Source organism: Xiphophorus hellerii, chromosome 18 (assembly GCF_003331165.1).
Source record: "Xiphophorus hellerii strain 12219 chromosome 18, Xiphophorus_hellerii-4.1, whole genome shotgun sequence".
Classification (NCBI taxonomy): Eukaryota; Metazoa; Chordata; class Actinopteri; order Cyprinodontiformes; family Poeciliidae; genus Xiphophorus; species Xiphophorus hellerii.
Genome location: NC_045689.1, coordinates 19,978,543 through 19,992,415, shown reverse-complemented (window position 1 = coordinate 19,992,415; position 13,873 = coordinate 19,978,543). Strand labels below are relative to the sequence as shown.

Here is a 13,873-nt window from a genome sequence, read left to right as displayed (position 1 = left end):
ACTTATAGACAGTTTGTCCATCATCCAGCTCATCAACTCTAAGTAACGCACTAGCTCTGTGATCAGACTGCTGAGCACAGAGAAACAGAGTTCCTTTCATGTAAAAATATAGACTTGATACTCAACTTTCCAGACTTCTCTGTTCATTGTCTTCGTTTTAAATTCTAAAATACCAGCAATATTTTACAGTACAAGGATTGCAATGAACAGTGGACATGCTTTAAATATGGAAGCTGGGGGGGGGAACAAAGCAAGGAAGAATGAATGAAAAGAGGACAAAATGCAAAAAAAAAACAATAAAGGAAGGAAAGAATGATAGGGAGAACACAGGAAGAAAACAGAAAAAGTAAGAAAATGCAGCACAAGAAAAAAAATGAAGAATGGAAGGATTAAAGGAAAGAAGTAAAAACACCAAGAAGGAAAGAATCAAGAAAGAACAGTACAATGATTGCAAATAGCTAGCCTAATTAACCAGCTAATGGCTTGTTACAGCTTGTTGCAATAAACATTTAATTTGAAACGGTTTCAAAATTCAGTAAATAGTCTTGAAGTTTTCACCGTTTGTCTTAAGCTGGAGGAAATTGTAAAAAAAAACCACACCCGCTTATGTACTCATGAAAGTTTTTATTCACCATCAGCCATTTTATGTTCTCTTCCTGACAGTACTTGTGTTGCTTAAGCTCTACATACAGTACAGACCAAAAGTTTGGACACACCTTTCTAATTCAATGGGTTTCCTTTATTTTCATGACTATTTATAAGGCAAGAAATCCCACTTATTAACCTGACAGGGCACACCTATGAAGTGAAAACCATTTCAGGTGACTACCTCTTGAAGCTCATCAAGAAAATGCAGAGTGTGTGCAAAGCAGTAATCACAGCAAAAGGTTGCTACTTTGAAGAAACTAGAATATAAGGGGTATTTTCAGTTGTTTTACACTTTTTTGTTTAGTGCATATTTCCACATGTGTTATTCATAGTTTTGATGCCTTCAGTGTGAATCTACAATGTCAATAGTCATGAAAATAAAGGAAACTCATTGAATTAAAAGGTGTGTCCAAACTTTTGATCTGTACTGTATGTCCACATATCACAATCAATATCAAAATGACCAAAATTGTTCACTATTAGTCAAGGTTATCCTACCTAAAGTATCTCATATTTTGGGTGGAAACAAAATATGAAATACAGTTACCAGTACACGTACAGTTAAAATACCTAAACTGATTACTTATTTGACAGTCTTGTAAACAGTTTGTGATTCTTTTTAAACATTTTATTCTGCTTTTGAAAACATAAATTATTAGTAGAATGACCAGTCTGGCTTTAATTAGTCGTTTTTGCAGCTTCCCTGTTTGACTTGATCTCACATGGCAAAACAAAAACCTTAATTCATATCATTTTACAGACGGAGAAAAGGGGCTATAAATCACAAACTACATATAGGGCTAATTTTAATTAACTGTGAGGGTTTATCAGGGTGAATCACGTACTGGCATTGATAACAGAAAGTGAGCAAACAACAAAAGGGGGAAATAAAATAATTTCAATCAGCATAACTTGAAAAGATTAGCTGACTCTATAGTAACATCAGTTGGAGACCTAATGTTAAAAGTGACCCATGTATAGTAAATGGATGAATGAATCATGTATAGATGACAGATTGATGGACAGCCAAACGGAAAAAAACAGAAACAGGTGGAAAGTAGTATCTTTAGATAATAGGATATCTCTTTTCAAATAGAACATAAAATGTCTTTAAAGGTGCAGTATTATGTGTTTTCCAGCTACAGTGCCATTTTATAGCACAATCAACTAATTATGTTAGTTGATTCAGTTGTTATAGAAATGCTGTATATATCAAATATGATATATATATATATATATATATATATATATCTAATAGTGAGTTCATCAGATGGGCAGTGTTTGCTAATTCCTGCTGGCTAGTTTGAAGGAGCTGGGAGTGGGAGCCGTGGGGCAGGGTGCTCTGTGAGGCAGAGGCTCAGAAGCTGCAGCTCTCATTTGTGATGCGATGTAAAGCCCAAAAAAGTGAATTTTACATAATACTGCCCCTTTAATCTAATTCTATACTTGTCTCCATTATATTCCAGACTGCATAAGAAGCCAGCACATCAGTGGATGCCTGTCTCACCTGTGAAGGCCATGTTCTTGGGGTTTCCATAAGGAGTGCCAGGCTGAACAGGACTGTAGACTGGATTCATGGCTGAAGATAACCTGCTTTTACTAAGAAGAAACACAGGAGGGGGGTGGAACAGAGGGAAGAGGGTTGAAATAGAAAAAGGAAAACAGAAACAACACATGTAATTCATGTCAGTTGATGAAAGACACACATACTGTTAACATTACATTCGTCTAAGGGATTCGGCATGAAGAGGAAAAACAAATCTGAAAGTCATCAAGCCCTGTGAATCATCGCCCTTATGTAGGCTCAACGTAAGAATATACTCAGTCTATTGAAATAACACGGAGCACAAGTACTGGCTGGGAAGCACAAGGAGGTGTGGATTCATTGAGAACTAGTGTCTTCTGTGAGGTCTTGAATGCGCCACACAGCCAGACTTTCACAACTGGAAGGGGTCAAAAAATGGAGCAACCTATTAATGGATTCAGGTGCTAGAACCGGCTCAGGGTAAAGGTTTTGTTAATGCCGCATGCCCTGCAGAAAAAAAAGAAAAGAAAAGAAAGAACGCCGCCTCAGTTCTGTCCAACTTACCTGCCGAAGATGAATTTGGGCATTCTGAAAGTGTTTTAGTGATAATGTGAGTGTGTGTTCATGCGTGCCCCGTACCTCTTGTGCGTGTCTGGTTGATACATGAAACTGAATTTGTCTGTGGGATGCCCGCTCGCCATTCTTGCTGTATGCAAATGAGGGAGGAGTGGAAGTGGATATGCAAATCTGAAATTAAAACAGCGAGAGGTCATGATTACAATGAACACAGGAAAATATAGTGAAATTATAAAATAAAAAAAACAGCAAAGAAAAACGGGGGTAAAAAAAAAGCAAGCACCAGTGCAACGGTAAATGGTTAGTGAGAGCAGCAGAGCCGAGTGCCTTTCTGAGTGAGAGTTAAAGATAACGGCTGATAACAACTGATCCAAAACCGTCTCCTCAGTTGCTACTTGTAAAACCTATAAAATGTGTATCAAAGTGATAGCAACCCATGACTATGTATGAGTATACACACATGAAACGTGCTGTATTTAACAAGAAACACAAGCGGCGATACAAACACGGAACCAGCCCATGAAAAAGCACAACGAACCCAGTGAGCAGGCAGGTGACAGCAAGCACAACAACTAAACAAAACACAGCACACCAAGGCTGAAAGAAGACGCCGAGCGAGGACTGAAGGGTTCTAAATTAAAAAAAAGAGGGGAATGTGTGTGCGTCTGTGTGTGAAATGTGTGTTTTATTCGAGATGATGTGTTCCCAGGACAGACGGGACGTGGCGTTTGAAGTGTGCTTGTAAAAAGTAGCTCTGTTATTTGCTGTGTATGAGAGGGTGCTGAGTATCCTGTGGCTAACACCACAAACCTCAGCAGTTCCTTATGAGAAGCAGGAGTACTCCGGCAATGGTTTCTCACTTTATAAAACCACATTTTTAAACTGAATTAAATGAAAATTAACGGATCCACCCTCAGGTCAAGTTTATTTGTAAAGGACATTTCAGCAACGAGACACATCAAAGTGCTTTACACCATAAAAACACGATACAGTTGCTAATAATGAAACAAGCAATAAACATTGCATTTTGTCAAATCAAGCAAATACACATCCAATGTGTTGACCAATGGTCCACTTATAACTAATCAAAAGCAACTCTAAACAGGTGCATTTGTAGCTTTGGTTTAAATAAACTCAGCGTTTCAGCATCTTTACAGTTTTCTGGAAGTTTGTTCCAGATTATTGGAGCATAAAAACTGAATGCTGCTTCTCCACGTTTGGTTCTGGGAATGCAGAGTAGACCAGAACCAGAAGACTTCAGTGGTCTGGAAGGTTCAGACAACAACAGGTCTTCAATGTGCTTTGGTGCCAAGTTGTTCAGTAATTCGTAAAATAATAGAAGTATTTTAAAGTCTTTTCTTTGAGCTATTTCCTCAGCTTGTGCTTTAAAGTCCATTAATTATTGGGACTGCCAAGTAATAAAACCATATTGGGAAGAGTTCCACAAACACATTGAAAATATATTCAATGTAAAAATTCCATTCAAATGTGAAACGTTGTACTTGGGCAACTTACAATTGGACACATGGACCAATATAGACAAAAAACTGCTGGCTGTACTACTGGCAGCTGGTAAGAAAGCCATCACAAGGAAATGGCTAAAACCAGATCCACCCACTATCGATGAATGGATTGCAATTGTTTACCAGATTTATGCTATGGAAAATATTTCTTTTTCCCTCCAAGTTGAAAAAGGAAAGTTTTATAAGATCTGGACTAAATGGACTGAGTATGTAAAACCAATTAGATCTGACTTCATTTGATTGTTCTTGTGAATTATGTGCCCTGCCCTTGTATGTTTTTGTGGTTTTTATTGCTCGAGATGGTGCAATCCCCATTATTGTTCAATTCTGTTCATTTTTGTTATCGTTTACAACAAAATTTAGTAATAGTCTGTAAAAGAAAATACCAGAAAGGCAGTATGGACAAAAATCACTTGGACTCTCTGGTTGTATACTCATGTACGATCTTAAATGGGTAAAGTTGTAATTAACAAATGTGATGGAAATCTGTCTTTCTAAATAAAAAAATAATTACAAAAAAAAGTCCATTAATTAGAACAAATCCGTTGAATCCTATTAGTGTGTCAATTCATACACATGGGGTTTATAGAAGTCCTGAAACACCAGCATCAATCCAAAAAACTATAGTACATGAAAAGCACTAAAATGTATCTTGAGCTCTTTTTTAAAAAGTGTTTTTATGGTGGAATACAAGTCCCAAAATCCAAACTTGTGTGCCAGTGCTCTTGTAAAACAAGAGCGTTAACACACCAGCTCTATTTCGCCTCTTAAACTGGTGTCTCACACTGAAATTACGTCTCAGGGGAGATGATTAACCTGCTTCGACACATCTCGCAGTACAATCCTCATTAATCTACTGCATCATTTGTGATTTAATTCCTTCCTCTAGCTCTGCTCAGCCTCCCACCTTTCATCTCCCCCCCGAGCGGCTCTTCTTTGTTAAACTTATCGTTTATTTTCCCCGCCTACATTAATGTGCGTTTTTACATGCAAATGCTTCCGAAGTCGAACTAAAAGTTGTAGTCTGACAGCAGCTCTGGTTTGGCCTCGACTTAAGGATACTAAAATGTTCATGACAAACGCACAAAATATGCAGTGTAATGCATAAACTTAACTTTTATATGGTTTCACATTTTTGACCAATGATACAGATTAAGAGAAATACACCAAGTCCTTGGCAAATGTCAGTTGCAATTTATTATTATTAAGTACTGACCTACCAAATTAAAATGTTGCGTATTACAGATTGGTCATTTTGGGATTGTTTATGATCATTTCAGATGTGTTGCTCCAGCTTAAAGCAAAAGGCAGTAAACATGTAACAGGTATGTTTCTGGCACCACAGGGAACCAGGTGTTTAGTGCAGCTTTGGACTTTATAAATGTGCAAACGAGTCTTTTTGAGGTTGAGGTCCAACAGCGTGACAAAACAACCAGAAGGAAACCACCAGACCACTTCTGTTCTACCTACTACTAGCTGACTGAGGGCTAATGCTTCTACTAAGACCAAGCTGGATATTTGGGCTTTTTATGATGGCCTGACTTGTCTGCTTAACTTTTCGATTGTGTGATTTAAAAATAGACTATAGGACTTATCTGTATTTGTTTTGTTTTGCTTTTTTTGCCAGGGTAGCCAAAACAATGTTTTCTAGCATCAGTATGAAAACATACATACCATTATATAAAGAACTTCAAATTGAGCTCTATTAATCTAATTACAACAGCTCATAGTATCATCTTAATTATAGTTAGACTAATAACTTGGATGAATTTGTAATATCATAATGCAAAGTTTTCATAGTCAGAACAGTCTGAGACGCAGCACTTGAAGTCTTTAGTGTTTTGACATCTTAATTTCAACTGTGCTTGAAACGTTTTGACACCATTGTGCAAACTGATTAAAATCTGCTTAGAAATGCTCTTTGACCTTTTACCTGCTGGAATTGTGAGAAAAATCGTAACAGTAGCTTTACAGAAAAAAATTAAATGTAATATTTTTGCTAAGTCACTTGTCTGAATTAAAAAAAGCAAACAAAAAAAAACACAGCAACCTCTTGCATATTTTTTAAGCAATTATTTTAACACAAGTAGCCTTTGTTGATCAGTAATCTGAAAGGATAGAGAGAAAGGGAAAGACATGTGACCAGGAATCGAATCCAGGACAACAGCGTGAAGAACTAGAGTTTCTCCTCAAGCAGACGAGCTACACAGCACCACAACCTCCAACTCATATAAACAGGTTTAAAATACACCACATACACCATGATTGACATATATTTTTGGCACAATACATTAAAATTGTCTGATTCCATTCAATAGTAAAGAAATAAGTGTATTACAATAATTCATAAACTTCAAAACCCCATACTTCTACCTCACTTGGGGCACTCATAACCAAGCAACAGCTACAGATCTGGTCATCACAGTTATGATCAAAGTGGTAAAATTGTCCTCCTCTATTGTCTTCAACTAACAAGTCAAGGCTTAAGATGTCCTTATTTTGTTCCTGGAATGGTAAATGATAAAGCTTCCAACAAAACTGATAGAAAGTCAATGTCATAACAAGTAAGAGAACTGATCTGATCATCACATTAATGTCATTTCTCAGACAAAAATATAAAAATGCTGAGTGAGGCAACACTCAGTTGTGTTAAAGCCCATTAACACAAGGACAGGTGGCTACACAGACCCAGAGGTCTTCTCCTCCCAACACATACATACCCAATTACAGCTGTGCATGAATAGAGCAGTGAGACTCGGGTGTGTTCGTCTAATTCAGTGAGTTGGACTGCAGAAAAAGGTGAAGGGAAAAAAAGAGAAAGGGTGAGAACAAGAGGGGCTCCACAATGCTTTTAATGAGGGAGTATGTGCGGAACGGAGGACAACAGAAACACATGTGTTGAGTGGGAGAGTCCAACAGTAACTCACTGCGTTTTCCTTTTTAAGAGGGGGGGAGGGTGACGAACAGGTCTCTACTCATAAAAAGCTCTCTTTTTTTTTTAAACCAGTAAAACTTCTGTGCTGCGGCCAGATAAGACCATTTTACACAGATCATTCACAGCGGAAAGGCAGAAGGGATTATTGTGTATTTGTAGAAACAAACGCAAACAGAGCGTTTCTTTCTATTTAACATACCACTTTGTGGCTCATAGGATAACTTGAAAAAAGTAGCAACAATTTTGTCTCCTGATTAAATGCAGTGGACTACCCTATTCGCGGTTCAGTATTAGTTTTTTTTTTTCCTGTGGAAATGTGACTCAAAAAACTGGCTTTTTTGAGTCAGTTTTTGTCTACCTGTGTAGACATTAATATCACTCATGTCTACACAGGTTTAGCATAGTACAGTTGCAGGCAGGCTTTGTATAATGCCAACAGACAAACAGAGTTTGTCTCGGAGTGCGAGAAATCACTGTCCAACAAAATTGAAGGTTAGTGGTGCAAAAATTGCAGTTTTCAGGCATATCACAGATTATCAATCTTTTAAAAAGCCTGGCCTACCGATTCTGATTTTGCCTGGTACCAATTTATGTTTGTCTGAAATGTCACTAAATATCAAAAGTCACTGAGTTGGCAACAGTGAGGTGACTATTGTTAACTTCAAACATGACCTGATGGGCCTGGTGTCAATCAAACCTCTCGTCTCACCAGAGAGTAAAATAGGACAACAGCTGATTTTTAGACCGAGGTAAATAAGATCGGCTCCACATGTACGTATCGGCCCATCTCCCAAAATTAAGGAAATCGGCGGAAACAAATCAGTGCACCCCTACTGAGGGTGAAAGAAGTTTGCGGTGTAAATACAGATTTTCTTCTACAATCTGTTGTTCCAGTGTGCAATCAGAATCTTCTTCTGATCCTAATTTGTTTTGCTTTGCACACAAACGTTGCAGTGTTCTCTCAAGCAACAATGGTGTTTGTAGGGCAAGAATTAAGAAAAAGAAAAAAAAATCTTTCTACCCAAGAGCTATAAAATCTGAGTAAACCAATGAGTTTTGTTGCTTGTGGATTACTCACAGGAAAAAAAATGAGAAATGGTTAAGTTTTCTGTTTGCATCATGCTGGGGGAAAAAGCATGGCTATTGGGTACCAAGAAACATTATCATCTCCTAAACAAACTACTTGACTGAAAAGAAACATCTTTTGAAACTACATTTTAAAGTTGTTTGCAACATCAGAATACGCAGTTTGGTCAGTGATCAGTTCAAAGTACTGCTTTCAGATTGAGAAAAGTCAAATCAAACACTTGTTTGCCTGCTGCTGAAGGCGGACCACTTGCAAACTTTAGTCTTCACCACCACTCACTAGCAGATGTTTAGTGCCGACTCACTCTTCCACTGACCACAACTAGAACTGGGGTAAGATATGGCATAAAATAAAATAAATAATAATACAGTGTGTCCCCGTCTTTGGTGTTTGCCAAAACCATGAAACTTGAAGCTTCGTCTCAATCTTTCCCTCTAGAATCACTCATTAGGAAATCGGTGAGCCAGATGTGCAACATGTGGAAATAACTTGTTCTTAAGTGCACTATTGACATGCTTTAAAAAATAAATTGCATATTTATGTTACGTCTTGTAAAGTATATATTACTACTACTATTGTTGTTATTGTTCTCTGTATATTTTTTTTAACACTTTTGGAAGTTTTTTGTATGAACCTAGATGATGCTGCTGTTCACTTGAACTTTTCCAATAAAGGCAATTTCTTATCTATTCTATATTTGTGAAATTGTGTATTGAAAATTCACATTTTTCTATTGTTCTTATCCTACAGTTGTTAGAAGAAAATGTCCCCTTGGCAACTTACTTAAAAATCTTTGTTCAATTGTTGCAAAAATGTACTTCCAACAAGACAAATCTTCTCTCTAATGTCAAGCTGTAATTTAATCAGCAGTTCTGGGATTGCATTATATTCAGGTATCACTTTTTTTCCCCTGCATACAGGCAATAAAAGTTTACAGCTAAGAAAGAAAACTATTCAGCATTGAGATCGCAGGGATAAAAATAGGCATTCATAACAAGATGACTAACAACCTCATATTGTTCAAGAAATAAATAGCGGTTTTAATTTTGAAGCCGTTATTAACCCAGGTTGGTATAGTAATGACATTTAGGCAGAGCAGGAAAGCTTTTACATGCATCGCCTTACGAACACACTCTCACACGTCAAAGATTCATCTGGGGGACAACTGGCATTATTAAGGAAACCTTCCTGCTGCCTGACTTTACCAGGTTTATTCTTCAGGACTTCGTTCAGCTCAAACTATATTAGAGGAACTTCATTTGGGCTCAACTCACAGGCCTGTAGCCTGAAGGCCCTCAGTAGAACAACACAACTAAAACGTATGTGTAACTCAATACCATGCGTATCTGTAAAGCTGATGAGTCGGAACATAATCTGTGGATATAAAACTAAATAAACCCACAGTTCAGCAACAGAAATATTAATGACTGTTTCAGTACATAAAAAAGGAGCCTCTCAAGGGGAACCGAGAAGGTGAAAAATATGAGGCGGGAACAATCGCAAAAAAAAACACACAAAGAAATCTACCAGTCCTGAAGAACGCATACAATTCAACACAACCTCCACATCGACTCTATCCACCCACATAATACCTCACCAGGCATCTACTCTTTAAGCAACAAATCAAAACCGGTGGGCGTTATCACACTCCTACATGGGGAGAGAGAATAGAACTGAAAGCCTTTTTTATATTTTCAGCCCTCCAGAAAAAAAAGAAGCGTTTTACTTGAATTAGATGAGGAGAAACGGGAGATAAAATAATCTAAAGACATGCTTGGAGAGCATAATCCAATGTGTCAACAGCAAATATCCTTTGTTCTGCTTTTCTTTTTTTTTTAATATACCTTTTACAGCCTATGTGATGATACTGAGCAGTGCATCAATGCGGTTCTGATTAACAATAATGCAGGTTTTGGTCAATTAGTTGGAGCTTTTTTTTTTGTCTTTAGACCTGTTCACTTAGAACAAGTCAAACTAAGAGAAAACAAGATTTATTTTGTACTGATGCTTTTCCCAGTCGACAGAAACTTCTATTTTATTTATTTTTAGGTCTGATCTAAAACTAATTTCCGACCAACAATTTTATTATAAAGACAAAAACACAGAACAGACCAAAAAACATTCTCTGATACAAAGTTGCAGTTTTCAAATTAAACAGAAATTAAGAATTTACTAAATCACTGCCATTTATGAATCAAAACATATCTCCCTAAACTTTATCTGACTTAATCTGATAAACATTAAGACAAAAGGATAAAATACTTGATATCAATTCATGCATTTATTGACTGGAAATGGTTGTTATTTTTAGCCGTCAATTATTAAAATGTTAATTTTTTCAAAATTTGGCTTGTATTTACCTCTATCTGAGTCGAAAAAGGGAAAATTGAGTCTCTGGTTAAATGATCTGTGCATCTGCAAACCTTTAGGTAAACATCAGCTGAATTGGCAAACACCATAAGACAGACTTGCAGCTCAGACTTTGTGCGCTACTGATCGCCTACATTATGGTTATGCACAAACACGTCCAAGACTAAATCCACTGCATCGCATCCCTGTGTGATAAAATTCCCTGATAAATCCCTTCTTCCTTTTCACGCAGTCAGACCTGCCCTGTAACAAGGACCTCTGAACACTTCTGGGCTATTTTCAATCTAGGACACTGCCTCCCACTTCTCTACGATCTGGCTTCCTCTCATTCTATTCTCCTCTATAAAATCATCTCATCCCTCACACACCTCCTGGGGTCTCCATTCCTGGATTAAACCGACATCTCTGTGCCGTTTCACTCAGGACAGGAATAACGCACACATAGCGCTCGCACCATTAAGTATGATGCATAGTCTGCCTATGTTGTTCCTCATCCCTGCTGTGGTCCTTGATTACTATTCTACATTATTGTAAAGAATAATTACATCTTCTGTAACTGTGTTATTAAGATATATCATGACAGAATAGCACTTTCTTCATTTTTTTATGACGATGCATTGATTCTTCTGTCAGAACACAACGTCTGTAAGAAAATTAAAACGTTGCTCTCACGCCGCTTTGGATTAAATATGATCATTTGATTATGAAAACATGCTGCTAACTGGCAACAAAAGCCTGGATGTGTACAACAAAGCTATCCTTGCAGTCATTAGACAGCAGACAACAAAGAAGGCTGGATGGATGACAACCAGCTAAGAGACATAAAAGATGTTTATATCAGTCATCTACATCTACTATAAAATGCCAGTCAGTGACGAAAAGGTAAACAGTGAGGGGGAGTTTATGTTAAAAAGCTGCTGATTTTTTGGTTGTTTTTTTTTTTTGCTTATTGTTATATTTACAAAATCAATATAAAGAGAGTAAGATGTTGTTTTTCTTGATAACTAAGAGCCATAAAGCTACAAACAAATCCTTTATTATTTAGAAATTCTCACATTGATAAAGTATTTATAGTTCATTTATTTCTTCTGGAGAATAATTGAATACTGTGTAAAATAACAAGTGAATCAAACCATACGAATATTTCCCTGGAGCAATGTTATCACATTTTCAGGACAACATTCTGATGTGGCATCACAAAACAGCTTCTTATAAGAAATCACATTTTCTTATGGATGTTGCACGTCTTTCTAAAAAAAAAAAAAATCAATCAATCGTGTTAAATCCAAAAATCATTAAATGTTGATTGCGTTAAAGTTTTTCCAGAGGTAAAAGGACAACTACAACAGATTGTCACAATGGCCACTAAAACAGTAGAGAGGAGAAGCACTAAAAAAACCTCAATGAATAATAAGAAACTTTCTTTAACACTAGAAGTTAGAAGAGAGCAATATACTGTTTATAAATTATGAAGGATTAGAATGTGCTAAAAATGTACCAAAGCAAGGAGGTTGTTATCTACAGGGACACAGTCTTGCTCAAATGTATCAGTATTGTTTTTCTCCCTTTCCTTAACTTCATTATCTAGGCTATTTTAGGGATGAAATGCTTACTGGTTTTCATTTTTGTATCACTGTATTCACTTAGTATCACTGCTTTAAAATGAAATTAAAAATAAAAAAAAAACTTCAGCAACTATGTATCGCTTTCTGATTGTCCATCAAACGCAGATCCATCATAACAGACACAAAGACGAGACAGTAAAGGAACAGTGGGGATGATTTATAAATACATCACGTTCTAGCACTTTGTAAGTGCATGGAGGCTTTTAAAATGTGCTTTTGTCCTCACAGAAAGAAGAAATATGAGTCAGCCTCTAGCAGCCACTAGATGCCTTACATATAAAGCTAAGTAAGTTCGCTTTTAGCCGGCTGTATGCCACTTTCAGAATAGTCTTGCTTATTGGTTTCTAGCTTGAACTACCAGCATTGTATATGTGGGTCTGCCTACAGTTGGCGGGGGTCTGCCTACGCTCCAGTCTGAAAAGACAATCGTCTATTTGATAAAAGTAGAGACAGAAAGTGAAGTGAGAGACAATTTCATTCAAACCTTCACAATAAAAACCGCACTCTGGACTTCAGAAAACCATTTTTAAGTCTTACAGTATCCTTTCCATTGGTAAAAAAATAAAATAAAATAATAATGATAATAATAATAATGGTGGTCCAAGTCATTGACTGGATTGTGTACCATCAATGCTTTGTTATTCTCAAAAGGAAAATCAGAATTAGTCAATACTATTGGCAAGACAGAACTTATCCAAAACCAGCGTTTGGAAATTGTTTTGATTGGGCCTTCTCTAGATAAAACTGATGAATGGGGAGGCAGAATTTACCGGCAATAAAGTATCAGATCAGGTTGGTCGTTATTTTGAAATATTTACTGACCCAATAAGTAAAACTGGGCGGATGAAAACAACTGATTAATTGCGTCATTTGCGTTTTGGAAGGAGGAGAGAGGGTAGGTCTTGTGGTAGCTGTTTGTGCACTGCCAGTGCTCAAACTGCATTGCTCAAAACCTAGCAGATGTAGTAGACTCTTGTTTCATTTTAGCTGAAGCAAAAAGTAATGTCCACAGTGAGATTGTTTTGTTTTTTTTCGTGGTGACAAACGCATAGAGAAATGCATCTAATTGTTTAGTTGGCGAGTGTCATCATCAGCTATATAACAATATTACAAGAATTGGCATGTATTTTCCGGTCACATAGTGCCACTTTACAGCACAGTAAAATAACTATGTTACCTTTAGCTGTTCAGTTCCATATCAAACACAACTTATAAGAAATTTAACTTCGCAATTTGACCTTTGGAAATTGGGCCTCTGTAACTTTAAGAAGCTCCTGCTCCTTCTGACACACTGCCTTCAGAAAACCATCACAACAACATCTGTCCATTAAGCCACTTACAACCATTCTTAGGAGCGTTAGACTGATGAGCAGTTTCACATATCGGTACAATTTCCTGACCCAGAAAGACACTTAGCTGCAAAATATAGGGCAACTTTCAGGTTCTAGTTGCATAAATCAACTCCATCTTAATACACCAGCAGAAAGAAACAACACTGGCATCTTCAAACATGTTTGCTTTTTAATCAGCAGTTTTGGGGTTTTTTTTTGCAGGAGAAACAAATCTTGTCCCACATTAAATTTC

The 13,873-nt window shown here is 36.9% G+C and overlaps 1 protein-coding gene across 3 annotated transcripts in view; it reads right to left on the bottom strand.

Annotated features, from left to right (window-relative positions):
* fam168a (family with sequence similarity 168 member A) overlaps positions 1 to 13,873 on the bottom strand; it is a 34,230-nt gene that overhangs the window by 15,600 nt on the left and 4,757 nt on the right. The window contains exons 2-3 of one of the 3 annotated variants that reach the window (XM_032590753.1): positions 2,813 to 2,920; positions 2,156 to 2,238 (exon numbers count right to left, since the gene is read on the bottom strand). In XM_032590753.1, coding sequence (XP_032446644.1) covers positions 2,156 to 2,238; positions 2,813 to 2,874 — 145 coding nt within the window. In that variant the 5' untranslated portion in view covers positions 2,875 to 2,920. Of the gene's footprint in view, positions 1 to 2,155; positions 2,248 to 2,812; positions 2,921 to 13,873 lie in introns of all 3 variants that reach the window. The other 2 variants (XM_032590752.1, XM_032590754.1) reach the window with 2 other exon arrangements.